General features: G+C 36.4%; 1 protein-coding gene across 11 annotated transcripts in view; it reads left to right on the top strand.

Moving 5' to 3' along the window:
- LOC131415265 (nucleoporin SEH1) overlaps window positions 1-25,718 on the top strand; it is a 162,328-nt gene that overhangs the window by 119,207 nt on the left and 17,403 nt on the right. For 7 of the 11 annotated variants that reach the window (XR_009222387.1, XM_058556739.1, XM_058556736.1 and 4 more), the window contains 17 exons: window positions 3,362-3,487; window positions 3,671-3,814; window positions 3,941-4,004; window positions 4,432-4,571; window positions 4,671-4,763; window positions 5,263-5,381; window positions 6,283-6,459; window positions 9,170-9,260; window positions 9,426-9,602; window positions 12,898-13,158; window positions 13,414-13,529; window positions 15,051-15,160; window positions 18,238-18,388; window positions 21,470-21,648; window positions 22,290-22,413; window positions 23,816-23,921; window positions 24,363-24,570. Coding sequence is in view for 10 of the 11 variants with exons in the window: in XM_058556739.1 (XP_058412722.1) it covers window positions 3,362-3,487; window positions 3,671-3,814; window positions 3,941-4,004; window positions 4,432-4,571; window positions 4,671-4,763; window positions 5,263-5,381; window positions 6,283-6,459; window positions 9,170-9,260; window positions 9,426-9,602; window positions 12,898-13,158; window positions 13,414-13,529; window positions 15,051-15,160; window positions 18,238-18,388; window positions 21,470-21,648; window positions 22,290-22,413; window positions 23,816-23,921; window positions 24,363-24,570 (2,386 nt within the window). In the remaining variant the exon portion in view is untranslated. Of the gene's footprint in view, window positions 1-3,282; window positions 3,300-3,361; window positions 3,488-3,670; window positions 3,815-3,940; window positions 4,005-4,431; window positions 4,572-4,670; window positions 4,764-5,262; window positions 5,382-6,282; window positions 6,460-9,169; window positions 9,261-9,425; window positions 9,603-12,897; window positions 13,159-13,413; window positions 13,530-15,050; window positions 15,161-18,237; window positions 18,389-21,469; window positions 21,649-22,289; window positions 22,414-23,815; window positions 23,922-24,362; window positions 24,571-25,718 lie in introns of those variants that run through there. The other 4 variants (XM_058556737.1, XM_058556738.1, XM_058556740.1 and 1 more) reach the window with 4 other exon arrangements.

Here is a 25,718-nt window from a genome sequence, read left to right as displayed (position 1 = left end):
TTGACATACTAAATATTTACCTGTTTATTGTTATCGTCTGATCCTGCTTGCCCCCACTAGAGTGTAAGCCACTTGGGGGCAGGAAGTGTCTCTTTTGTTCTTTTCCGGAAGTGTGCTTGGCACATAGTAGGGACTCAATTAATAGCTGTTGAACTATTGACTCAAATACAAAGTGGAAATAGCAATATTTCTAAATTTATATGGTTTTTTAAATATTGTATTACATATTACATATATATATGTACCCAAACTGAAAAATATAGTCAGTTAGCTATTACCTCCACATTGCTAAAGGTTTATGTGTTGAAATTGGCCAAAAAGACTTTTTTTATCTTCTCTTTGGGAAATTGGATTGTTGTGTATTTTAAAGTACATTTATAGTTTCCAAATGTGTTGGGAGTGTTTCAGCTACCTTCCCCCCATAACCCCAACTTTGTGGTCAGAATATGGGTGGGAGACGGGGAGGGAGAGGGAGAGAGAGAGAGATTCTGTGGTCTAGTATGTGTTCAGTATGTTAGTGTTTCTTACGTGCTTAAAAAGGAATGGTGCTTCTCTCTTTTAGGTGTAGAGTTCTTTTATGTGTCATTTAGCTCTGGTTTGTTGCTCTGTAGTTCCTATCTTTTGTATCATTACTGATATTTCTTTTTTTTTTTTTTAATTTTATTTATTTATTTTTTCCCCCAAAGCCCCAGTAGATAGTTGTATGTCATAGCTACACATCCTTCTAGTTGCTGTATGTGGGACGTGGCCTCAGCATGGCCGGAGAAGCAGTGCGTTGGTGTGCGCCCGGGATCCGAACCCAGGCTGCCAGCAGCGGAGCGCGCGCACTCAACCGCTAAGCTACAGGGCCGGCCCATTACTGATATTTCTGTTTGCTTAATCTTTTGGCCTCTCAGAGAGATGCTTATGGATTTGTCAGTTTCTCCGTATAATTATATTGATTTTTGTCTTGGATATTCTACACGTATGTTGTTACATGTGTTTAGGCTCAGGATGGTTTTATCTTTTAAGTGAAGTGGTTCCTTTTTTTGTTTTTTTTTTTTTTTTTGGTGAGGAAGATTAGCCCTGAGCTAACATCTGTTGCCAGTCCTCCTCTTTTTGCTGAGGAAGATTGGCCCTGGGCTAACATTTGTGCCCATCTTCCTCTACTTTATATGTGGGACACCACCACAGCATGACTTGATAAGTGGTGTGTAGGTCCACGCCCGGGATCCGAACCTGTGAACCCCGGGCCACTGGAACAGAGTACGCAAACTTAACCACTATGCCACTGGGCCAGCCCCAGTGATTCCTTTTTAAGTAACAATTCTCTTTTTTCCTATTGTCCTAAAGTCTATTTTGTGTGATTTTAATATTGTATGTCTTTTCCTTTGTTTAGTAATTTCCTAGTGTATCTATTTCCATCTCTTTATTTTTTAGTCTTCAACCTCTATTTTGTTATAATGTCTCTTAAAACTTGCTGTTTTTTTTTCCCCCACCTTTCCTGACTCCTACTGGATGGGTTATATTTTTCTTTCATCCTTCTTTTGCATATGCATTAGTCTGGAAGTTACACATTTCTATTCCCTTTTTTTTTCCAAATTGTTTACTCAGGTCTAAAATTAATCAGGAGCTCTGTTTTATTCCCAAACAACACAAGAAGCTTGATTCATCTTAATGCTGATCTTTTCCTTCCGTATTATCATTGACTAATATTTTAGATCCAAATGGTTTTATATTTGTTTTTTATTTTTTATTTTTTATTATTTTTTTTTCCCCCAAAGCCCCAGTAGATAGTTGTATGTCATGGCTACACATCCTTCTAGTTGCTGTATGTGGGATGCGGCCTCAGCATGGCTGGACAAGGGGTGTGTCGGTGCGCGCCTGGGATCCGAACCCGGGCCGCCAGCAGCGGAGCGCACGCACTTAACCGCTAAGCCACGGGGCCGGCTCCCCAAATGGTTTTAAAACTCCAACATTAAACTATTTTTAACAGAATCGTCAAGTTATTTATACATTTTTTTGCTTGCCACTGCTTCTTGAATCTTCTGTTTTTCCCTTCTTCATGGACTCTGTTCTCTTATCTGTATTTAAAATGTACTTATAATTTATTTCAGATTATTTCTAGTTCTTCAGGTGCTAATTCTTCTGTTCATTAGTTTTGCTGGGTCTCCCTGATTATTTTCTTCCTGTGGTTTCTAATTTTTTAATTGATATTTTAAACTTTTTAATAAGAGATCATATTCATGGAGGCTGCTTTTTGCTATAGAAATCCCATGTGTTCTGGTTTTTCAGAGTGTCCCTGGAGAGCACTTTGCATAAATACTGGAGGCACTAAAGGTTTCAGTGATTTTCAGCTTGGAGCTCCCATACCTGATGTGGTGTAGGCCTAGGGTTTCACTTTCCTGCAAATGATCTTCCAGTGCCCACTCATCCCTGGGACAAGCTTCCCTGTTGTCTCCTCAGACACGTAAACAGAGTTTTTCCAGTTCCCTTTTCATGAAAAGGGCCCTTTGAATTTCTGCGCTTTATGCAGGGAGTTCAAATTTCATTCCAGCCTCTCCCTGCCCACAACAAGCTCAAGGTCCTACCTTCTGTTCTCAGGAAGGTATTGAAGCTCACCCACTTAGGGGATGAGTTGACCCTAAACCTTCATGGGCTGCCGTGGAAGTCAGCTGCCATTTGCCAGTCTGCTTTTAATTTCTGTTTATGTTTGGCTAAGCCAAAAAAATTCATGTGTGTGTGTTAACTGTTATCCAGCATTTCTACATGAGTGGGTGTGAGGGGTCTGTGTTAGGTTGCTTTCTCATGTTTAAAGAAGTCAGTCTGTCGTGATGGTAGGCACTCATTTTAAACTTTTGATATGTCTATTATGATATCATTTTAAACACTTCCAGTATTGTCAGAAGTTTGGACTAAATCTGAAAATGCCAACATATGTTTTGAAGGGAATTGAGAAGTCAGTATTGTAATAATAGAGCTCACTGAAGGGAGGCTTATATATTTTATAAAATTGTCAGTTTGTCTTAAGATCTAACAGTCTTTTGAAAATAACAATCACTAAGATATTGCTTTGTTCTGTAGTATATTTAGGTACATAGACTACCTCAGAAAAAGAATTTAACATTTATTTTTGTAGAAAATAGCAATTGTAAAGTAGCTTGCAGAAACTTAAGTTTACCTTTAATGCTGACTCTTTATTTGTGGCTAGAAAGGGCAGTGATATGAACATAAGCTGTGATATTTATTAATATATTGCTTTCTATAAATCAGTCTCTTTTTTTCATAATTAAGTAGAAACAGAAAAGAAAGATGTTCTTGATTTTGGTGACTTGAGTTATTGCTTTTTATAAATCAGTCCTTTTTTTTTTTCCATAATTAGGTAGAAACAGAAAAGAAAGATGTTCTTGATTTTGGTGACTTGACTTATGGAGGCTGGAAAGCTCTCCCATTAAAATTGATAAACAAGACACGTGCCACCGTGCCTATCAGACTTATTATTAATGCAGTAAGTACTAATGTACAGTAAGAAACCATTTACAGAGCACATTGATTTGGAATTGTAGATACTGCTATATCATTCTTGGTCAATTTTTCTTATAAAAGTAAATTTTTTTGTTAAGGATTTTGTCAACAAATTTAACATAACACCATTTGCTTTATTGAAACTAACTCTTCTATTTCTGAACAGAATGCCATAGCCTGGCGCTGCTTCATGTTTTCCAAGGAACCTGTCCATGCTTCTGTAAAAGCTGCTCCTTATGCTGACGTGATTGCTCAGCTGGCAGCTCCCTCTGTGATCAATCACATGATGCCTGCCAGTTACGACGGACAGGTAAGCAGAGTGGATCGAAGATCTGGTTTAGAATTGAAGAAGTTAAGTTTCCAAACTACTTTCTTTCATTAAGACTTTAATCTTAATGCCAGTGTACCTTTAAAAATTTTTTTGTTTGTTTTACAGGATCCAGAATTTCTGATAATTTGGGTTCTTTTCCATAGTCCAAAGAAACGGATCACTTCTTCAGGTATCACGTTTACGTTCTGTGGGAATTGCTTTACTCTGTAGCTAAATAAACTACAAAGTTGAGGCTTATTTCTTCCGTCAGTAAATATGAATACTTTGAGTAATTTGTCAAATATTTTATGTTGTTTTAAAAATGAGGTAGAGAGCATGCTATTTTGAGTCAAATCCATGTAATTGTGGGTAACCCAAGCAAGTACCACTGTAAGCTTCTGGGATCTTTTCTGTTAATTGATTTTTGTCACATCTACCAATTGGATGTTTTCTTCTTCTTTCTCTCCTTCACTCATTTCTATTCCTCTTTGAGTTCTTTAAAAAATCATCTTGCTCAAGATTTCTTGTGACTTCTGATGGCATAGTGTTGGACCACTTGTAGCATTTAGAATTAAATAACTCTGTGGTGTCTAAACTAAAAGAATGAACTTTTATAGAGATTCTAGACTCAGCAGAAGAATTCTTGGCAAGAGTTGATATAGAAGTTGATAGCCCAAACCCTACACCAGTCATTAAAAGTATTTGTCTTCGAGCAAGAACGGGAATAGCTAGGATACATGCTCCGAAAGACTTACAGGTACCCTGAACTCTTCTCTTTGCATTATTTTATATTCAGGTTGATTTCATTCTAATAGTGATATTTGTTTAAAATGCATGTTTTACCCCAATCCTCTAGACTATGCACTTGTTTGCTAGTGTGGCTTCCTCAACAAAGCAGCACTTACCTTTGAAAAATGCCGGAAATATTGATGTTTACTTAGATATCAAGGTAAGAATTGTGTCAGAGTGCTATAACATAGTATTTCCTCACACTGTGATATCAAATGGAGGAAACTGAGAGTACTTTAAAAGCTTGGTGTTGTGCTAGTATAAAATAGATAAGGAACTTTAAATGTGACATCTAATGTTTTATATATAAGAACCAAGTTCTAGATTATTTCCTAAAAAATGTATGTTATCCTGTGGCTAGGTGGATTTGAAGAAGAGTGATCCACATACGTAGACATTATTTCTGAGATGTATGGGCGAATGAGAGGGTGTTAGTGACCAGGAATTAGAGAAAGGGTAGAAGATAAAGTTTGTTATGGAAGAGAAAGGAGAAAGAAGTACCCTTTCCAAGAGAATAAGACAAGGTGGGACAGTGATGGACAAAGAGAAGGGGGAAAATAATATCACAGTAAATGAGAAAGACACATAAGACAAGGAGAGTAACTGTAAAAGCTGTATTTACATAAGTCGGCATTAGTTGTAATTATATAAATATTTAGATCCCAGATCAAGGAAGTCACTTTTCCGTGGATCCAGAGAATCTCTTCCTTAAACCTGGAGAAGAACACGAAGTTATAGTTTCATTTACTCCAAAGGATCCCAAAGCCTGTGAGGAAAGGTAATATAAACTTGTGTATAATGACAAGTTTGTACTCCTCTCTCAAAACAGCCACTTACTTAAGCTGTGCTTTAATCCACAGCGTGAATGATAGAGTACATGTTTTACCTCACCTAATAGATGATATAGTTCTGTTTAACCTCCTTAATTTAGCCTCAGATTTTCCTTTTTTGTTTACTAAAAATCTCCTTTTAAACCAGCTGACTAGAATTTAAGAAATCACTATTTTCAAGTATATTCTGAGAAAAGTAAATAATAAAATGTTAATCTTGATGTTTCTCATTAACTTTTTCTTTCTCTCCAAGGAAACCATTGATTGACCTTGTCAGTTGTTAGTTTAAGATACTTTTCCCCACTGCTTCTCCAGTCCTGTGACTTTTTGGCACCCAAGTCATAAGTGAATATCACCTCACAATTGTCAGAGCACCATTGTCATTAGTATTTGAACTTGCTTGATAAACCTCTCTTAGAAGCACACTATCCTGAGACACACGTGGCCTATCCCCCACCTGAGGTATAGAATGTCCTAGTGTGCTCAGTCTGCTACTGTGAAGAGGTGGCCTGCGCAAATGTGAAGACTTGTGCCCGGAATGCTTACCCTCAACTTCACGGTTAACTCCTTCATCTGGGAAGTTTTACTCAATTCTTCCCAAATTCCTCATAAGTAGTCTTCAGTAGTGTTCCTGTAGCCCCGTAAACTTCTCCTGTCCCACCGTATAGATAGTATTGTAGCAGTCTCTTTCTTTGTCTGTATTTTCCTCTGGAATATAAACTCTAAGGGTGGGAATGTCATTGTATCCTCAACGCCCAGCTCAGTCTGTGGGACAAAGGAATCATGTAGGAAATAGTTGCCAAAAGAATTGAAATCTGAACATTCAACTTAGATGGTTTTCTTTGTTAGGATCTTGAAAATATTTGTGCAGCCGTTTGGACCTCAATATGAAGTGGTGTTAAAAGGTGAAGTAATTTCTTCAGGAAATAAACTTGTGACACCTGGACCTTGCTGCTCAGATATTGCATCGATTTTATCCAACAAGCAGTTTCTGGCTTGGGGAGGTGTCCCTCTTGGTAGAACACAGTAAGTGTGCATATAGCAGCCTCTGAGTGCTAAGATTTTGCTGTCGTCACCTAATGTTATTCTCCACTGTATTAATTATGACCATCAATGTTTTTAGAATTGAGATAAAGCTATCTCATACTCTTTAATCTTCTTATCATGAATTCAGATTTTTTAATTAAAATTTCACCTCTTTTTAAAATGCAATCCAAAAAAATAGGTTTCAATTTTCTTAAGCTCTTAGGTGAATTCTCTGCTGATTACCAAATTTAGGCAATTAAGAGTGTCTTTGTTCCTTCTCTGGAAAGCACTATGGAAAGGTAGGACAAAAAAATAATCAGAGACATGGCATTCTGTTATAAACTATTTGGTGAATACTTCTTACTGTAAAGAGTGCAAGGGGTGTCTAATAGAGCAGATATATTCTGTCTCAGTTTAATGTGGATTATATCTCTAATCTTATTTTTATCTTTACTTTCGTTATACGTTATGGATAACTCTGAGTTAATAAAATTCATTGGCATATAATATGTAGTAAAGTAATATTTTTTTCCCTTTATAAACTTAGCAACATATCTAAGTTCTTTTTTTACCAACCTCAAATCAGTAAGCACTTCTAATTAACAACCTAGGAAATTATTAAACCTGAATGTTTACTCCTTCATGTTTTGCACTTTTGTGTTTGTCCTAAATGTTTTACCCATACATTCTGTGGTACCTGAGATATAGGAAACTTCTGGTCGAGTCTCTGCTATAGATGTGAAGAAATTACCCCTTTAAAATTATAGTTTTGTCAGTCCAAAAAGGATCTAATTGAACCTCCTTACTTTATAGAGTTCATACGTCTGCTTAACCATCCATGTAGTTACCTGTGCCTTGTCTTGTTCCAAAAGCAGCTTATAAGTAAGGGCCATGCCAGTGTGGGGAATTGAGCTGAAAAGCCTGTCACGTACCCTGTTTACAGGAGTTGGTTAGATGTCTTACCTCAGCCTGGAGGAGCAAGAACGGCTCTTCCTTAGTCCGTTGATGGTATGCCACACAATGGCTAAAAGTGGGCTTGTGAAAGTAACAATTCCAAAGAATTAAATAGATAATGTACATGTTAATGTATGTAAAGTATTTAGTGCAGCATATAGCTAAATTATGGATTTGTGTTTCTTTAGTTCTCACTCCCATCTTGGTGTTCTGCCTGGAACAATAATTTTTCCCACCACAAACAGCTCCTGTTAGTCTTCTGTAAGGATGTTGCAGCAGTGTTGGTGATAAAGAGGTGTACTGTCTGCTTAAAAATGAATCTTCCTATTTTCTCTCCCACTCTGAAATGTCCTAGGAGGCAGACAGAAGCTGTGACCTGATGGATGCTGAGAGAGAACTCAGAAACAGGGCAGGGAGATGATGATGCCCTGCTCGGTGCTCTTCCTATGCAGTACTTGCCTGCTCCCTGCCCTGCCTTTGTAGAAGGTGCTTGTTGCAAAAGGGAGATTTAGTGAGCTCTTCTTCCAGAGTATGGAGGAAAAATTAATAGGTGTAATCTAGGGGACAATATTCTCATTGAGTTAATGGGTTTTGCTTCACTTGCAGATAGGAATGATAATTAATAAAATTATGTTTTCTATGGTGTAAAGTGGTCCAAAGTGGTATTTCATTCCAACTTGGTATTTTTGCATTTCTAAAGTTCTGCTTTTTTTCATATATTTATTCATTCATTCTAGTTTCTCTCTCATACGTGTGCTTATATACTTTGACTATTTGTTGGTGAGGATTTTAGTATTTTTTTCTTATTAATTTGTCTGGACTTTATATAATAAAAATGTTAACCCTTTTTATTTTGTATAGTTTATTTTTAAAACTAGAAACTGAGCCCCCCTCACTTGATAACTCTACTCCTTGAAAATGATAACTACATTTCTTTAAAAATAAATAAATAAAAATAAAAATTTTTTAAAGCGATGTTTTTTTCAGGTAAGTCTTTCCCAGTCAGTGTACCTGTGGAAGGCTTTTCTCAGGTGTCCTGCTGTCCAGAGGTCTTAGCTTTTATTCTGAGGTTAAGCTCAGCAGCCTTTTGCTTCTAACGCAGGATAGACAAGACATAGACCACAACTTAAGTAATTTAACTGCCGATCTTCAATATGTGAGTAAAACAGATTTACTCCTGTATGCTCTATTCTCCAATGAAGAGAGGATTCATATACTTTCCAAGATGGAAGGATTTTCTTAATACCAGCCACCTGGTATTCATATGTCCATTCTACTTGCATTGTAACTTTAAAAGTAAGGTTAATTCAATATACTCTTTAAAAGACTGCTTTGTGCAAATGAGTCTCTTAGAGTGAAAAATCTGGCCACTGTGCCTAGGACCCCTTGTTTCCGTGAAAGTTAGGTATTTGAGCTAAGTGTGGTATTGACTTAATGAATTTGTTAATCTGGATTTTCATTGATTGTTTTATAAGACAGGTAATACCTATACATATAGTATAAATAATGAGGACAGCTAAGGAGCTATAATAGGAAAGAGATTAAACTAAAAAGCTTCTCTAAAACAGTGAGTCTTGAGCATATGTTTTCAGAAATGTAGACTTGTAGGACTTTGGAGAGAATTCTAGGCTGCTAAAATGGCATGTGCAATCAGTCCATCTCTAAACATTGCAGTTGGTTTTAATTGGCTTTGTTTTTATGATTGTAGCAATATCCGTGGAGGAAAACCACATTTAAAATGTGTAATTGTTTTTAGGCTTCAGAAACTAGCTTTAAGAAATGATTCTACGTCTACAACCCAGCATTTACGACTGCTTATTAGAGGACAAGATCAGGATTGCTTTCAGGTTTGTAGAGTGCATGGTTTTGTTCTGTTTTGCGTTCCATCTGGATGCAGAACACTTACATATGCAGACTATTTTGTGTTATTCATCTTTGAAGCGTTTATATTAATGGTATGTTTTATTTGTGCTACTGCTTTGTTTTATGCAATGATTGTTTTTAAATTGTAGCTTCAGCACACTTTTGGATCAGAAGAGCGATTGACCAGTAACTGTGAGATCAGAATTCGTCCAAAAGAAGACACAAACATCTCTATATTATTTGCACCTACTCGATTGTCTTGTATGTTGGCTAAACTAGAAATTAAACAACTTGGAATTAGATCACAACCAGGCATTAAGTTCACGGTAAAATCATGTTACTGGTTTTTTTCCTCCCATGGAGTTTATGATATGTTAGAACTATTAGCTTAATATTGGTTAATTATATATATTCTGCTTTTTATAAGTCAAAATATATAATTGCTTAGATTTACAAACAAGTTAGAATTATATACTTTGTAGAATTGTCATATTATAAAAACAGCCACCATACTGTTCCTGTAAGTTCCTATAAGTAGCAATCTCTTCCAATGCTTTTAAAAAGTTTCATTTCAGTTTGAGAATTTTGAAATGTACCCGACTTTTCAGGAACACATTTTTTGGTAAATCCAGATTGAACTGTTTAAGATGTTGACTTTCCAAGTAAATTTTACTTTTTCAATTCAGCAAAATATCTATTGACACCATTTAGTAGACTCTGTTCCAGATATAGGGATACATAGACAGGAGTTTTTGTATTTTATTTCTTCCCAGCATAATTTTGAAAAAGGATTTCAAGTCATTTCTTTAGATACATTTAGAGCACTAAGAGATAAAATCATTGAGAAAAGGAAGAGAGGACAAGATAGTCCAATGACACTCAAGTTCCATGCAAGTACATACCTTTTAGTTAGTGGGGCTGGTGGCACTGACATTTTGGTTCATTTCCTAGTGTCAAAATTAACAATACCTAGAAGCTTTTTTTTTTTAAAGATATTTATGGCAGATGTAGCTTTTTATGATGTGGGAGCTTGACATATTCTCTGTGGAGCTCTTCAGTTGGCCCCCTGAGCTTTGGTGGGCAAAATTGTTTAAAGATGTAAGTGGTTTCATTTTTAGAACTAACGTCCTTATGTGTGAGCCCAGGACACAATGCCAAAGCACTACGTACTCTATTGATCTGGTTTCATGTAAGGATCAAGTGGTTTGTGGAGAGGACTAAGTGGGCTATATCTTTCAGACTATCCTTAATACATTTTGATTAGTTTCAGGTTTACTGGCCAAGATTTTGAGGTTATTCTTAAGCAAGAATCTCTGGAGAACTAATAATTCCCTGGTGGTTTAGGGCAGAACCATTTGATTTGACAGTCAACCAAGGAGAAGTTTGGGTTGATGTCTTCTTAAGACATATCAGGATCCTAGTGGGAATCCTTACCTAGGTAGGTGCCACCTGTCTTCTGTCAGAGGTGGGCTGAACAGGGACGTGAAGTGCACAGATGAATATGGCTTTTATCTCACAAGAAGACTTAGACTATTAACATTAAGGTATCTTTGTGGAGATAAGTAGCCTGTTATAGTGGTGGAAGTGCGCTGAACTCTAGGGATGAGAGAATCCGGGCCTCTATTCCTCACACTCACCCTGGATGAGTCACTTCATTTGCTCATGCTTCAGTCCCTTATCTGAAATGCAGCTAATTACCACCATAACTTCCTGGTTTGGTTCTGAGGAACAAATGAAATTATCCATGCTTTGTATATTATAAAGCATGATGGGACTGCAATAAAAATATATTTATTGCATGCTGTGAGTGTATGCCAGGTACTTCTCTCAATCACTACATGGATTATCACATTTTATCTTCAAAACAACTATCTGAGATCATACCACCACATTCTACACATGTGGAAACTGAGGCCTGGAGAGATGCCTGCCCATGGTCGTGCCTCTTACATGCCAGTAAGTGATCCAGGACGGGTTCAAATTCAGGCTACCTGACTGCAGAGCCTACAATTATCTACTGTGTAGGCTCTAGGTATTCATCCTAGCTCTCTGTTTTCTAGTCCTATATAGAACAGCAATTCTCAACCAGAGGCTGTTTTACTCTCTAGGGGACATTTGGCAATTTCCAGAGACATTTTTGGTCGTCGTAACTAGGAGTGGAAAAAGGGTGCTCCTAGCATCAAATGGGTAGAGGCCAGGGATGCAGCTAAACGTGATACAGTGCACAGGATGGCCCCCCACCACAGTGAATGATCCGGCTCAGAATGTCCATAGTGCCTAGGTTAAGAAACCCTGCTCTAGAGCCACAGTTTTTCCTGTTGAATCTTTGGATTTGTTAGCATTAGTCAGATTTCATTTTATTTAAGCACTCTTTCTCTTAACCTTTTACTCAGTAGTTATTTGTGATTTCTTTGAAAATATAGGAAGAATACTTATATTGAGTGTTTTCAAAAGCTAACTTTTTCCCTATAATTTTCTAGTTTCATACATAAGATTTATTGCAAGTTTCTGTGGGAAAAGAAAAATTAGAAACCCTTTTGGCTCCTGAAACTACCAGAGCTCGTTCTGAATGAGGTGGGATTTGTAGGAACTTCAGATCTAAAGCCCTTTAAAATACTATTAATTTTAGCAAGCCAATACTAATTTATGAGGAGCCTAAATTTAATTTTTCAAAATGTTATTTTGATTAAGTGCATCACATAACTCAAAATAAGCTATTGATGTTTTCAGGTTTGCCAGGGATTCTTTGGAACTTACTTTAATAATTAGGAACGAAAGATCATTTTTAAAGGAGTACATTTTAAAGGGTACGAAAAGTTTGTTTTCTAACAGGGTACCTATTTTCCTCCATTCTTATTTATAAAGTTTATTCTGTGAATCCTTGTTCCTGGTAGCCCTGAGCCCTGTGGAGGCAGCCTGGCTCAAGGACAGCATCAGTCAGCACCTAAAGGCTGCCTTCAGTCTGGCGTCCAGGGCATCTGTCCTCTGCGAGTTGTTTGAGTTCTTGGCTTCTATTTGGTCGCTTTGGCATGCTTCTCTCTGACTCTGCTAGATCCAAAGCTAACAGGATTATAAGACAATAGGTTTTTCCCCAAAAACATTTTATTTGAAAAATTCAGAATTACTGGGAAGTTGAGAGAATTATATGATGAACACTCACATACCCTACCACTTAGATTCTACAATTAAGGTTTTGCTATATTTCTTTCATCGCGTATCTAACCATCCATCAATTCATCTACTTTTTTTATGCATTTCAAAGAAAATTACGAACATCAGTAAATTTCACCCTAAATACTTCTTAAGCGAGCATATCTATAAAGTACTAATTTTTTTATTTCTTTATCATCTAAGCTTGGCTTTTATAACAATGAAATAATTATTCTTAGCATATTTGAAGGTAATTAATTTTGCAGCTCTTTGATTTATTTTTCTCTCAAGAAAAAGTTTTTAATATAATGCTGGACTGGAACTGGGGTAACTGCTAGCCAAAGTACACAAAGAATAATAATTTTAATTATATTAAATCTATATGTATTTTTTTCTCTGACTAAAGTTTGATCTTCTGCTTTCTGCTTACCTAGAAGTAATTTTGGATATATATATATTCTGTGCTTTTAGATACCTTTGTCTGGATATGGAGGAACAAGTAATCTTATTTTGGAAGATGTTAAAAAATTATCTGACAGTTACATGGTAACAGTGAATGACTTAATACCTGGCAAAGAAAGTAGAATTGTTTTTTCTGTTCGTAACACTGGCTGTCGGGCAGCTTTTGTTAAAGCAATAGGTTTTAAGGATTGTCAGAAAAAAGTTTTGCTGGATCCTAAAGTATTAAGGATTTTTCCAGATAAATTTGTGCTCAAGGAAAAAACACAAGAAGTAAGTATAAAAGTCTCTGCATTAAAAATATGAACTCCTGCTTTTCTTAAATTAGTAATTATTTTATGGCTAAAAACAAATAATATTTGAAAGTAATATAGGAATAGAAGTACTTATCTGATCTTCTTGGAAATGCTATATATATTTGCGTTCATGTCTATTTTGACTGTTTAGGCTCATATGACAGTTTATTCAGAATGAAATGACTTAAGAGAAATATTTAATATTCACTCCTGATTTTTTTCTTGGCATCAGGATGTTACTATAATATATAATCCATCAGACAGAGAAAGCAATTATAAAACCGCAACAGAACTATCAACTATATACTTCTTTAGTGGAGATGAAATTTCAAGACAGCAGTATCGAAGGTAGGTTATTTATCTTAGACAATGTTGGGAACTATTCAGTAGAAATAATGAAGTCTTAAAAAAAGGTTTGGGATTTGGAATTTACGGAACATGTTGCACTACTTATTAGTGAACCGGTAGATGAAACATCTTGGTAAAATTTGTGTAGCTGATAAACTCCCAGAATGTGAGGGAAAAAAACCTGTAGGAAAGTCATCTTCTATATTTGCAATGTGTCATCTTTTCAAGACATATCTATTGTGCCTCTTTTTTACTCAAATAGGAGACTCAGACTTCATAATAGGAGCATCTTCATAATGACTGTAGATCAATTTCAGAAAAGATTTAAGAACTACTGAAAGAGAATATTGTATAAACACACCCAACTTATTTGGAATATTTCTGAGAATTTTGTGAATTATGTGAAAGGATCAAGTCATATTTTAGAAATGTGTAGGATGTTTAACTCAGCTAACTACTCAAAGCATGTACTTCTAGAAAATTTGGTATATCTAGTTTAAATATAGTTTTAATATGCTGAAATGTTGTCAAATTTAGGTCTAGTTGTGATTTAAATATAGGTAACATTCTTGTATGTTGAATTCAGGGTTCTTGTATTATAAAATTTTGTTTCCTAGCCTACAGGACCTGTATATAAGTGAAGCTCACTATGTTTCATTTGTTAGTAGGAGATCGTTAAATCCCAGTAGAGGAGGGACGTATGCATAGCAGTCTTTCCTTCTAACACTTTGTTCTCTGCTTTGTTTTATTCTGATACATAGTTTAGGAAATTGTTTTGTTTTATTTTTAATCTGTTGAGGATTATTAGAATGCTTAAAAAGAGAGAGTGTAGTGGTAAGTTGCTACATGATGTTAGAACAGACCCAATGTGAAAAGCTCAACTTTGAACCTGGTTTTGTTTCTCAATTAAGTATTTTAGAAATAGAAACTGACATTTGGAGAAATTAGATTACTAGGTTTTTTGGGGTTTTTTTCCTTTCTCTTTACTGGGATATAGAAATGAGCATATTGTTTTAGAACTCCCTCTTTGCCACAGATTTACAGTAATGAGATTTCTCTTGTTTGTGAACATCTGAGTAGTACAGAGAAATTTACGTTTCAATCTAGAAGAGGCCAGATAAACATAGTTGTATAGTAATTTAAATGTCTCGCTCAGATGTCTTATTTGTATCATTTTCTTAGCATAATTTTTTTTCTGAGACAAATTTCTAACTATGACCAAATTATCGCAAATAATGAAAATGTAACACCTGAAAAGAATCTAATTTTACTATTTTATATTAGGGACTTCTTGTTTTGATGTTAATATTTAACTGAAACTGATGATTGTACTCCCATATATAACTTCTAAGGGAACTTCCAAAACAGGTTTTCTTTTTAAAGTTACTTATATTAGGATTCAAGACATGAGATCTATGTGCTAATGTATGATGCTGTTATTGGAATTTCCCAAATACACTAATGAAAATCTGATTAAGATGATTTTAAATGTAAATTTTGAACAAAAATCTCTACTGGCAGAGCCCTGTTGCATAAACCAGGGATTATAGAACAGATACTTCCAGAACATAGTGTGCTGCAGAACATTGATTTTGCTGAAGCATTTCAAGATGAGCTACTGGTAACTGAAGGTAAGAATTTCAACATGTCTTAAATCTTTTGGGTCATTTGTAGTGTTAACTAGGTCCAGTGATTGATCTAAGGGGGAAGAGTGTGAGTTTAGATAGAGCGTCAGGCTGAGGTTGAGCCACAGTTCTGCTGTATGACTTTGGACAAATACATCACTAAAATTCAACTTCCTTATCTGTAAAATGAGAAGGGGAAGAATATCTAACTTCTCTTCCATACAGAATTGTTGTGAAGATAAAATGAGCTTTACTCTGTAAATGTTAGATATAATTAATATATTGTTGCACCTATTCTATGGGTAGATTTGTAAGCAGGAGGAGGAAAATGGTCATTATTAAACTCAAATTAGTTACCTTTTTTTTTTTTTTTTTGTGAGGAAGATCAGCCCTGAGCTAACATCCAATGCCAATCCTCCTCTTTTTGGTGAGGAAGACTGGCCCTGGGCTAACATCTATGCCCATCTTCCTCTACTTTATATGGGACGCCGCCACAGCATGGCCTGACAAGTGGTGTGTCGGTGCGCGCCCGGGCTCCGAATGCGGGCTGCCAGTAGCGGAGTGCATGCACTTAACCGCTACTCCACGGAGCTGGCCCTCAAATTAGTTACTATTTAAGATTTAATGATTGTGAACTTACACTCATTTTAAGATTTCTGTTCCATTGTGCCTACTGTACGATTTATGGAGGATGTGATGGTGGCAAAAAAAAAATCCAAAATAGACAGTGGTGGAGTGACTCTAACCTAGATGTTTAGCCCTATTTGAGCTAAACACTTCAAGTATTTATTGGTGTTTCTTACTTATACAAAAAATATATATTGAGACATACAAATTATATAAAAATATACAGATTTTCACCACAGTATTGTTGATAGTAGCAAGAAGTTAGAAGTAGCCTAAATGCCCAAGAATAGAGGATTGTTTGGTTATGCAATAGAATATTTTGAAGCTATTAAAACAAATTATATTCTATATTAAATGATATGGAAAACTCTTATTAAGAAAAAATTATTTTTAAAGCTTGCATATTAAGATCTCATTTTGCTAAAAATAATATGTCTATGTATAGCTACATAGGTAAAATAGCAAGAGTATACACACCAAAATATTAACAACGGTTATGGTCTGGTGGTAGAATTTTAGGTGGTAGTGTTTTTCCCCCCTATTTTTGCTTTCTAATTTTTTTTAATGATGAAATATATATTGCTTCTGAAATATGAATGGTAAAGGAAAAGGATATTTATGGTGATGTAGAGTAGTCTGTGATCTTTTCAGTAATTAGAAATCTAGATCATCTGCTCAAAGGGAAGGTAGGAGTGGTTAGTTAAAAATAATGAAAAGATTTGAAATGGATCTTGTCAACAGTGTGTTAAGGGAGCAGAGTCTGGAATGAACCTTGGATTTGGTGTTGAAATTCAATTCAAGACCCATCTGTGCCAGTTCATCTCCTCTGAGCTTCACCTTCCTTATCTCTTCCTCATAAGAAAGATCCCAATAAAAGAGTTAAACTGAGCTATGCTATGTAGATGGAATACAAACACTTAGTAATGTATTGCAACAATAGTGAAGACTGGTTAAAACTAAGTAGTGTGAGTTTATAGTGGTTCAGAATTTGGCACAGTTTCGTGATTCAGCAATGTTTCATTCATTCATTGAATGCACGTGTTTGAGAGTACAGGGTGCCAGTCTGTAGAGGTGAAAGATGTAATCCTTGCCCTTTAGGGGTTTACAGACTAAGGGGAAGGCAGATGATTAAAGTACAGTATGAAAAGTGCTATGACAGAGCTGTGTTTAGGAGTCTGGGAGAGCACAGAGAAAGGGTACCCCACTTAGAATGAGGTGACTCTTGAGGTATCTTGAAGAACAAGGGGAAGTTGACAAGGTGAAGATAGGGACCAAAATGGGGAAGGATGTTCCAGGGAGAGAAAGCAAAAATTCAAGAAGTGTGTTATATTAAGAGTCGTGTTGACAAACCCAACCAAGAGCTCAAGTGACCTGCTGAAATCACCCATCTAAGATGGGTTTGAGTTGAGACTTCAGGTGGGTCTTTGGGACTCCAGATTCCACCTCAAGGAATACTGGATTCCTTGGGATGGTATATTTATTATCCAGACGAAGGGAGGAAACAATGCCACTTTGTTTTGTGTTCATTAGTATGGTAAATCACCTATGAGAATGTTGCAATTGAACCTTTTACATGATTATTTTGAATAACATTTGTTTGAGCATATTAGAAATATTTGTAAATCTCACTTTTGCAAAATGTGTAATTAGTGGCAAATATTTTTACAGTTGATTTAAACTTTTATAGTCAGATGTCTTGGTTATTACAAATTTCAATGTATACTTACTGTGTTCTTTTAAAATTCCCATTAAAAAAAGTAATTCTTAATATCTATGTATAGAATAAAAACATATACTGTAAAATTTCTTGTATATATAAATTCAAGTGGACTAATCTAAAGATGTTCAACTCCAGCCCTATTTTATTGATCTACAGGATTTAGTTATATTAATATTTACTGGTTTCTAGATTTGCTTAAGTTAAATGTCTGTGAGACTGCCGCTTATAAATTGTGTACTTTTAACTTCTTTGTGCTTCTGATTCCTCATCTTTGAAGTGGAAATAATAATACCTTCCTCAAAGAGTTGTTCTGAAAACTAACTAGGTTAATATATACAAAGGGGTTAGAACAGTGCCTGGCCCACAGTAAGCTTTATATAAATGTTTTTTGCCACATATATCTTTAAAAACATTCTTATTTTAATGCTCACAACAACCCCTGACATAAATTTTTACTCCATATTATACTTGAGGAAACTAAAGCTTAGAGAGGTTAAGTTGCTAAAGGTCACAGAGCTAATGATTAGCAAAGTTGTAGTTCAAATCCAAGGCCAAAGTCTGAGTTTCCTGTCATTGATGCTGAACTGCCTATAATCAATAGTACTAAAAATCAAAATGTCATTTACCCCAACCTAAGAAAAGAATATCTGTGGCTGTAAATATATAAATGTATCTGTTATTTTATGATGTGATTATGTGAAGATTCTTCTATCTCAAACAGTATTTTCTGTTTCAGTGTACGATCTTCCCCAACGGCCTAATGATGTTCAGCTCTTTTATGGAAACATGCGTAAAATTATACTTAGAGTAATTGGAGAATTCAGAGATTCCATTTCCAGCAGAGAATTTCTTCAGCCTCCTTTCAAAGCTAACTTAGAATCTACAAGGTAAAACAAACAAAACATCTTTCACCAGATTTCAAGATTATTTGATTCACAGTAGAGCTGATCTTTTCCCTGTACTTTATTTTTTGTCTCAAAATGTTTATTTCACCTTTATTTTTTGGTTTAAGTTGAAGTAATTTCAAATTTACCGAAAAGTTAAAAAATAGTACAGAGAACTCCCATCTGCTGCCTGCGCTGGGATTCCCAGTTGTTAACATTTTACTGCATTTACCTGACCATTCTTTGTGTATATGTAATTTTTTTCTGAACCATTTAAGAGTAAGTTGCAGGTATGATAACCAATTAGCCCTAAGTTTCTAAAAACGCAGACGTTCCCTACTTAGCCATGCAAACCCATGAAAATTAGGATATTAATATTGATACAGCACTACCATCTAGTCCACAGATTCCATTCAGATTTCCCCAGGTCCCCAATAATGTCCTTTATAGTTAAATCAAACAAATAAACAAGAAATTTCCTCTTTCCCCTTCCTTTTTGGTCCAGAATCTAATCTAAGATCACACATTTCATTTAGTCAGCCTGTCTCTTTACTCTCATTCAGTATAGAACAGTTCCTTGATCTTTCCTTAATCTTTCCTGACTGAGATAACACGGAGGGTTGGATTATCAAATCGGATCCACAGAATCAAAGGCATTAGCCTGAATTAAGCTTTACTAGTAATTTTAGGTGAAACATGAAGAAATCCAGGGTTGCTGATGGTGCTTCCTAGGTCCTTTTTGTGACATTAATATTCCACTCTGGCTCACATTTAACACAAAGTCCCTAAGTTGTGCGTGTATATATTGCTTACACAAAAGGGGGAGCTATTCTGATCATGAAAGTTCTGTTTTATATTTTAATAATTACATAACTGATGTTTATATTTTTTCAAACAACTGCTACATAAATTCATAAATTTCAAATTTCTTTACCGTAAACAATTCTAGACCAGGAACATCCTGTTAAAAGCATTCTGTAAATAAGGACGTTAGTGTGTTTGCTGGGAGATGCCATAAGCAAGATTACAAGGAGATTTGACTAAGTCATCTTTCTTTTTTTTCCTGGACATTCCCTGGTGAAAAGGAGAAGATAGGCTGTAGGCCAGCTAACCCTTTTCTTACCAATGACCTTGATGTTTTTGTAGAGTATAATTCCTTTGTAAAGTATTCCTCAGTTTCAGTTTGTAGATTCAGAACACTACAGAAATGATGCTGTTTGTTTTCTCAGTGTATCTTTTCCAGTGGTCAGCAGTGCTGATTTGTCCCATTACTAGAAGTATTTTTATCACTTAGTTAAAATGGTGTCTGCCAGGTTTCTCCACTGTAAAGTTAATTAATAAATATCTCATAGGGAGACACTTAGAGATGATGAATTATCTTGTTCCTCATCAAACTTTTAGCACCCAGTGATGATTGTTGCCTGAATCATATTATTACTATCTTGTTTACCAAATGGTGATTTTCTAATTCCATCTTCTTTCTGCATTTATTAGTTATCTTTCCATTATGAGGAAGAGATTTACTTTTCCCTCTTTTATGTACTTATTCACTTATATTAGGGTAGGCTTGTGGATTCAGTAGCAATCTTTTATTGTCATTATTTGATCCCTTAGTCTGGCTCCTTGATCCTTTTGATGTGCCCACACCATTCTTCAAGCACTTCCTTACTCATTGGCACAATAGGATATTCTAGGCTCATGTTATACTTTCTCTGTCCCAGCCCTAGAATAGTGGGGACTTCTCTTAGAAGTCCTGGTTGGTTTTAGTAGAGAATGGTATTAGAAACCAGGATATGGAAAATAGGTGTGCTATTGCTTTCGAGGTGTCATTACTTCCAGGCCCCTTCAGAGGACAGAGCTAGAAAATATATGCATTTATATATAAATCCACATGTATCCATGTCTGTCTATAAATATGTTAAAACCACGAGTTTATGCTGATACCTCCAATTCTAATCTAACATAACACAGTGTATTCCTTTCTTCCTTTTCATAATTGTACCTTTTTTCTCTAATACTGAGAATGCTGGCCCCATTATCCTCAATATATTTACATTTTACTCAGTCCCCCTGTTTTTAACCAATCTTGTCGTCACATGGGCTGTCTCCCTGGGCCCAGTGTTGCCCACTCATACTGGCCGAGAGTTCCTTTCAGGTCCCAGTGCCACCAATTGAGAGCTCACTGAAGACTCACACCCACCTATTGCCCAGTGCCTCCAACTCATGCCAGCTTGCTTTCTTTTCCCTATACTTTTAGTGTTAATTTTTTTCTAAGATACTCTATCAAAGAAAGAATTAAATATAGTAGTTACATATATTTAAAATTATCTTGAAAATCACTTAAATTGTAAGGTACTGGTTCTTAGGAAGCTAAAAAGCCAAGAATCAACTTTTTAAAAATTGTTTCTGACTTTTGGCTGATACCTCTGTTATTTCTCTGGGGCAGTAGAGGTCTGATTTGAAAGGTCAACTTGAAATAAAGATGTAGCTCCACTGTATGGCAGGAGAATTTGGGCACTGCACAATTGAAATTCAGTTAAGTCATGTGCTTTTGTGATTAAAAAATTTTTTTTGAATTACAATTTTTTGTAATCTAGGCTTATTAGAAAACACTGTTTCAACACTTAATAAAAATCTTCTTAAACTTTATTAGCATTTCTTACCATAATGTTTTTCCCAGGAGACTTTCTTGTTTTAAAGTTTTTTGGTGTTAGCATTATGAAACCAGTTACTGTGCAGTTACATAGTTCCATTTTTTAAAAAAAATTCTTGATAACGGGTAGTTTTCTAGTAAATCTTTTAAGAGACCTCAGATGGCATGCAGAAATCAAGGCAGGAAAGAAATTAAATCATTTGAGTATTCCAATTAAAGATCAGTGTAATAATATTTGACCTATACTATACTTTATTTTTTATGCATTACTTTAAGAATATACAATGTGAAGAATTTTTATTTACTGAACAATACAAAGTATATAATATATTTTTAGTTTTATCTAAATGTGTTGAGCTTTATGAAGAATTAATATAAAAACATGACACAGTCTGGCTTTGTATCATTTTTAATTTCTTCTCTCTCTGTAGTGAATCTGATAGTTCTGGGAAACATGGTGGCAATGTTTCTTTGGATATTTTACCAGTTAAAGGTCCTCAGGGTTCTCCACTTCTTTCACAAGCTGTTCGCCCACCTCAAGATAAATCATCCTCTGAAGAAATGTGGACCGTCCAACCTGAACACTTGATTTTGGTAGCCCCTTCTCCTTGTGAGTATGTCAACAACGACACGACAGGAATGCAGTCTGAAACCCAGGGCTGTATCTACTCTGTAGCCATGGCTCGTCTAGGATATATAGGTGGACTTTTTGCAAATGTGACTAACGGCTTGCACAGGTCCTCCTCTCACCTACTAGAGACCTAACTCAGACTCAACCAGAGCATCGTCCTGACACAGGGCCATGGTCCTCAGGTCACGTTCCTAGTTCCCTGAATGCCAAAGCCACCCATCCATGGACCCTTCCCCCCACCACATCCCCTGTCCCAAAGAACTCATTTGACACTTGGCCTTTTCTTACCTGTAACATTGATATAGTTGGTTCAGAGCAGGAACAAATCTGGTGCCTATGTATATGCCTAAGACAAGACCAGGTGGTAACAATTTCCAGATTTCATTTTTTCTCTAAATTTGTTCGGTATTGAACTTTGTTGAGTATCTTTGTAGTTTCCAAGGGTAAACAAATGGTCTGCTTTACAAAGGATTTGAAATTTCTGTAATTGGGCAGTTGAGAAAGCAAAATAAGATGGTATACTAGTGTATTTCTTTAGGGTTCATTTTTACTATTTATTAGCATTTGTCTTTTTCACTAACATTAAATGTAAGTAACATTTTATTTATCCGCTATAATAGGCGATCTGGCAAAAACTGGACGTTTCCAGATTTTAAATAATTCTGTTAGGTTACTGAAATTTGAACTGTACTGGCCGGCACATTGTCTTACGGTAACACCACAACATGGATTTATTGCGCCAGAGTAAGTATGACTTCCCTTTCCTCTGGGTGTCATTCAGATGCTAGCATGATGACTTTTTAAGGATCAAATGATAGGCCATTTTAATTGATTCAGTAGAATTTTGCAGTGTTCTGACTCTGTACAGTGTGCCATGTGTGGTTCTGTGGGACCACAGTGAGTTCGAGACTCATGTAGCTTGGCAAGAGTAGAGACCATGTCCACAGCCAATTATGGTATATAGCCTAAAAGGGACAAGAGAGACATGTGAGGTGGGAAAAATTTCCTGGAGTGGAGGCCTCACATGTATTACTCTGCCTACAGCATTATAAAGCAAAGGATACAATCGGGCATGTGATGAGAGGTGGTGGTCTTTAAAGCCCAGATGGTTCTGCCCTTCATTACCTTGGGTTTGGCTCACTTATTCTGCTGGTTTTGTCTAAAGGACTTTTTATGGACGAAGCTCCCTGACTTTTAATATGGCTGAGCCATAACCTAGCTTGCCATTTTCTACAAAGAATCTTCTAAGATAGAATGAAGTCTTTTGGGGCCACGTGTTGATGCAGCTGCCCTCCATTTACAACTTAATCATTGATAGGAGGTAAAGCCACAGCTCCGCAGCTTTCTGGGAACTTCATCTGGGCTGGCACAGAACATTCACTTCTGAAAGTTGCTTCATATTTGGGAATAGCAACTTTGCAGAAAAGCAACGTACAATCTGTTTACTTTTACAAAATGATGGAGTATGCATTTTAGGAGAGTTTACTTGACTAAGACTGAGCTAACATATGGTTAGGGACACTACAGAGGAACATTCCTAGGACCAAAGCAGTCAGTTAAACATTTACTAACTAATGGTTGAAAAGATAGGGATATGATAGGACAAATCGTTCACAAATAACTTTTTCTGTTGCCCCATGTGTTTAGTTATTTGCAATTTGCAATGGAAAATAATCTTGCTCTGCCTTTTTTTGTTTGTTTGTTTGGTGAGGAAGACTGGCTCTGAGCTAACATCTATTGCCAATCCTCCTCTTTTTGCTGAGGAAGATTGGCCCTGGGCTAACATCCGTGCCCATGTTCCTCTACTTTATATGTGGGATGCCTGCCACAGCATGGCTTGATAAGTGAAAGTTAGGTTCTGCGCACAGGATCCGAACCTGCAAACCCTGGGCCGCCAAAGCGGAGCATGCGAACTTAACCACTATGCCACTGGGCTGGCCCCACATGCCAGTGAACTTTTTGTTAGCCACTGAGTTGGGGTTGATGCAAAATCAAATGTATGAGGGAGCTCACCTCTGCTCTCTGTTATTTCTGAGTAATAAGGAAATAATTGATCATTGACAGAACAGTATTTATAATTCTTGTGGTTGTTGCTATTAAAATATAGGATATTCTTGGTTTTCATTATTACATTTCTTTTTTTAAGGAGTAAGCTACAAATTCTTGTGAGTCCTAATTCCTCCTTATCCACAAAACAGTCAATGTTCCCATGGAGTGGTTTGATCTATATACACTGTGACAATGGACAGAAGGTACTTTTTAAAGTGTTTTTTTGGGCAACATTTCTCTTATTTTGTAGTTTAAGTGTCATAAGCCCCCTTAGCACTTACATTTCAGAAATCAAATGAAGGTGGCTGTTCTTTCAGCCCAACTAGACTTACTTAAATAGGGCACTTAGTACAAAGTTTTTGTTAGTGATCTGAACAGTTCTCCTGGGTGGGATCAGGATTGGAGAGTGGGGCCTAGAAGCCATTATTAATTTGCAAAATTTGCTTTGAAGAACAGAAGGGAGTTGGGGGAGGGGGAGAAAGTCAAAGATTTACTTTGAGATCTGAGTAAACTTTAATTTCTGAATTCATCAGTGTTTTGTTTATTTGGCATTACTTTTCTGTACCATGATTTAAAAATAGGAATTATTTCTTTAAAAATGATAGCTACATTTGTGTCTTACCCCTTTATTTGGCTCATTTCAGAAGATTGTGAAAGTTCAAATTCAAGAGGACTTGACCCAAGAGGAACTTCTCACTCGTTTGGCCTCCGGCCCATTTGGAATCCTTTCCCCAGTGACTGAGCCGTCAGTCAGTCATCTGGTAAAACCAATGACAAAACCACCTTCCACAAAAGTTGAGATAAGAAACAAGACTGTTACTTTTCCTACAACAGAACCTGGTGAAACTTCAGGTATTGTATCACAGCATTATATAATTAAAATGTCTACTGATATATTGAGTGTAAAGCTCTTTTCTTGGTTAACCATCGTTAGTGATCAGTACAAAATTTCCCCTCCTACTTCAGGAGAAAATCAAGTGGTCGTTGGCAATTACTTCACTGATGGGCTGAATTTGAGGGAGCTTAGAAATCATAAGATGTTAAATCTAGGCGTTTAGCAGCTCTATATAATCCAGGAGTCTAAGAATTTATGTGTCGGAACTATTTCTCCTCAACTCTCACTAGATCTTTGACCAGAATTGCTAGTGAGTTAGTCGCTGAAGAAGAGAGAAAAGTGGGTAGAGCCTAGCTCTGTCACTTCCTAATGTGACTTTGAGGCTCTAGAGAGGTTAAATAGACTTACTCAGATTCACTGTTTGTAAAATGGCCATTGTAATTAACACCTCTCACAGAGGGCTTTGAGGAATAGATGAAATAATATATGTAAATCACTTAGCATAGTGTTTCACCTAGTAGACGCTCAACATTGCTAATATTCCTCAAAAGTCCTGAGAATATTGCTTTTTGCTTTCTCCCACTCTCTATGAGGGCTCAGTCTGAAAGACTAGGATTGTAAGTGGAACCTGTTAGAAAGGATTTGGGACCATTTATCACCTGGCTCTGTAGCTCCTTGCCTTTGTCATTGATTCTCTCTTCCACTGAAGCTCAGTTTCCTGCTTTCGCTGTCCTCTCCTGGACCTTGTCACTTCCTCACCATCACTCCCCCACCCCCACCTCCCTTCTGTCCAGCTCACTTAGTCTAGGAATTACAGCGGTTCTCTGACCTCCTTCAGATCTCCAGGCCACTGGCCCTACTACCTTTTCATTCTCCATCACCCCACACATGTCCCACTTCTGTTATAACCCTCTTTGAATTCTGTGGTCTGTCATTCTAATTACTGCCTCACAAACATTCTTAACTGCGTTGTGCCCCCTCTTTCTGCATTCTTGTCTGGCAAAATCCCAACCCTTGTTAAACCCAACTGTCTACCGACTCCATGTCTCCACCCTAACAGCAGAACATTGCTGGAGAAAACCACAACCGTGCTGACTGATGCACATCTTAACTCTTAGATGCCCCCTCAGTAGTAGGCTTTTCTACTAGCCCTCCTTAGTATGTG

Source organism: Diceros bicornis, chromosome 16 (assembly GCF_020826845.1).
Source record: "Diceros bicornis minor isolate mBicDic1 chromosome 16, mDicBic1.mat.cur, whole genome shotgun sequence".
Taxonomy (NCBI): Eukaryota; Metazoa; Chordata; class Mammalia; order Perissodactyla; family Rhinocerotidae; genus Diceros; species Diceros bicornis.
The sequence above is the reverse complement of the archived record's forward strand: the minus strand, read 5'-3'. Positions and strand labels throughout refer to the sequence as shown.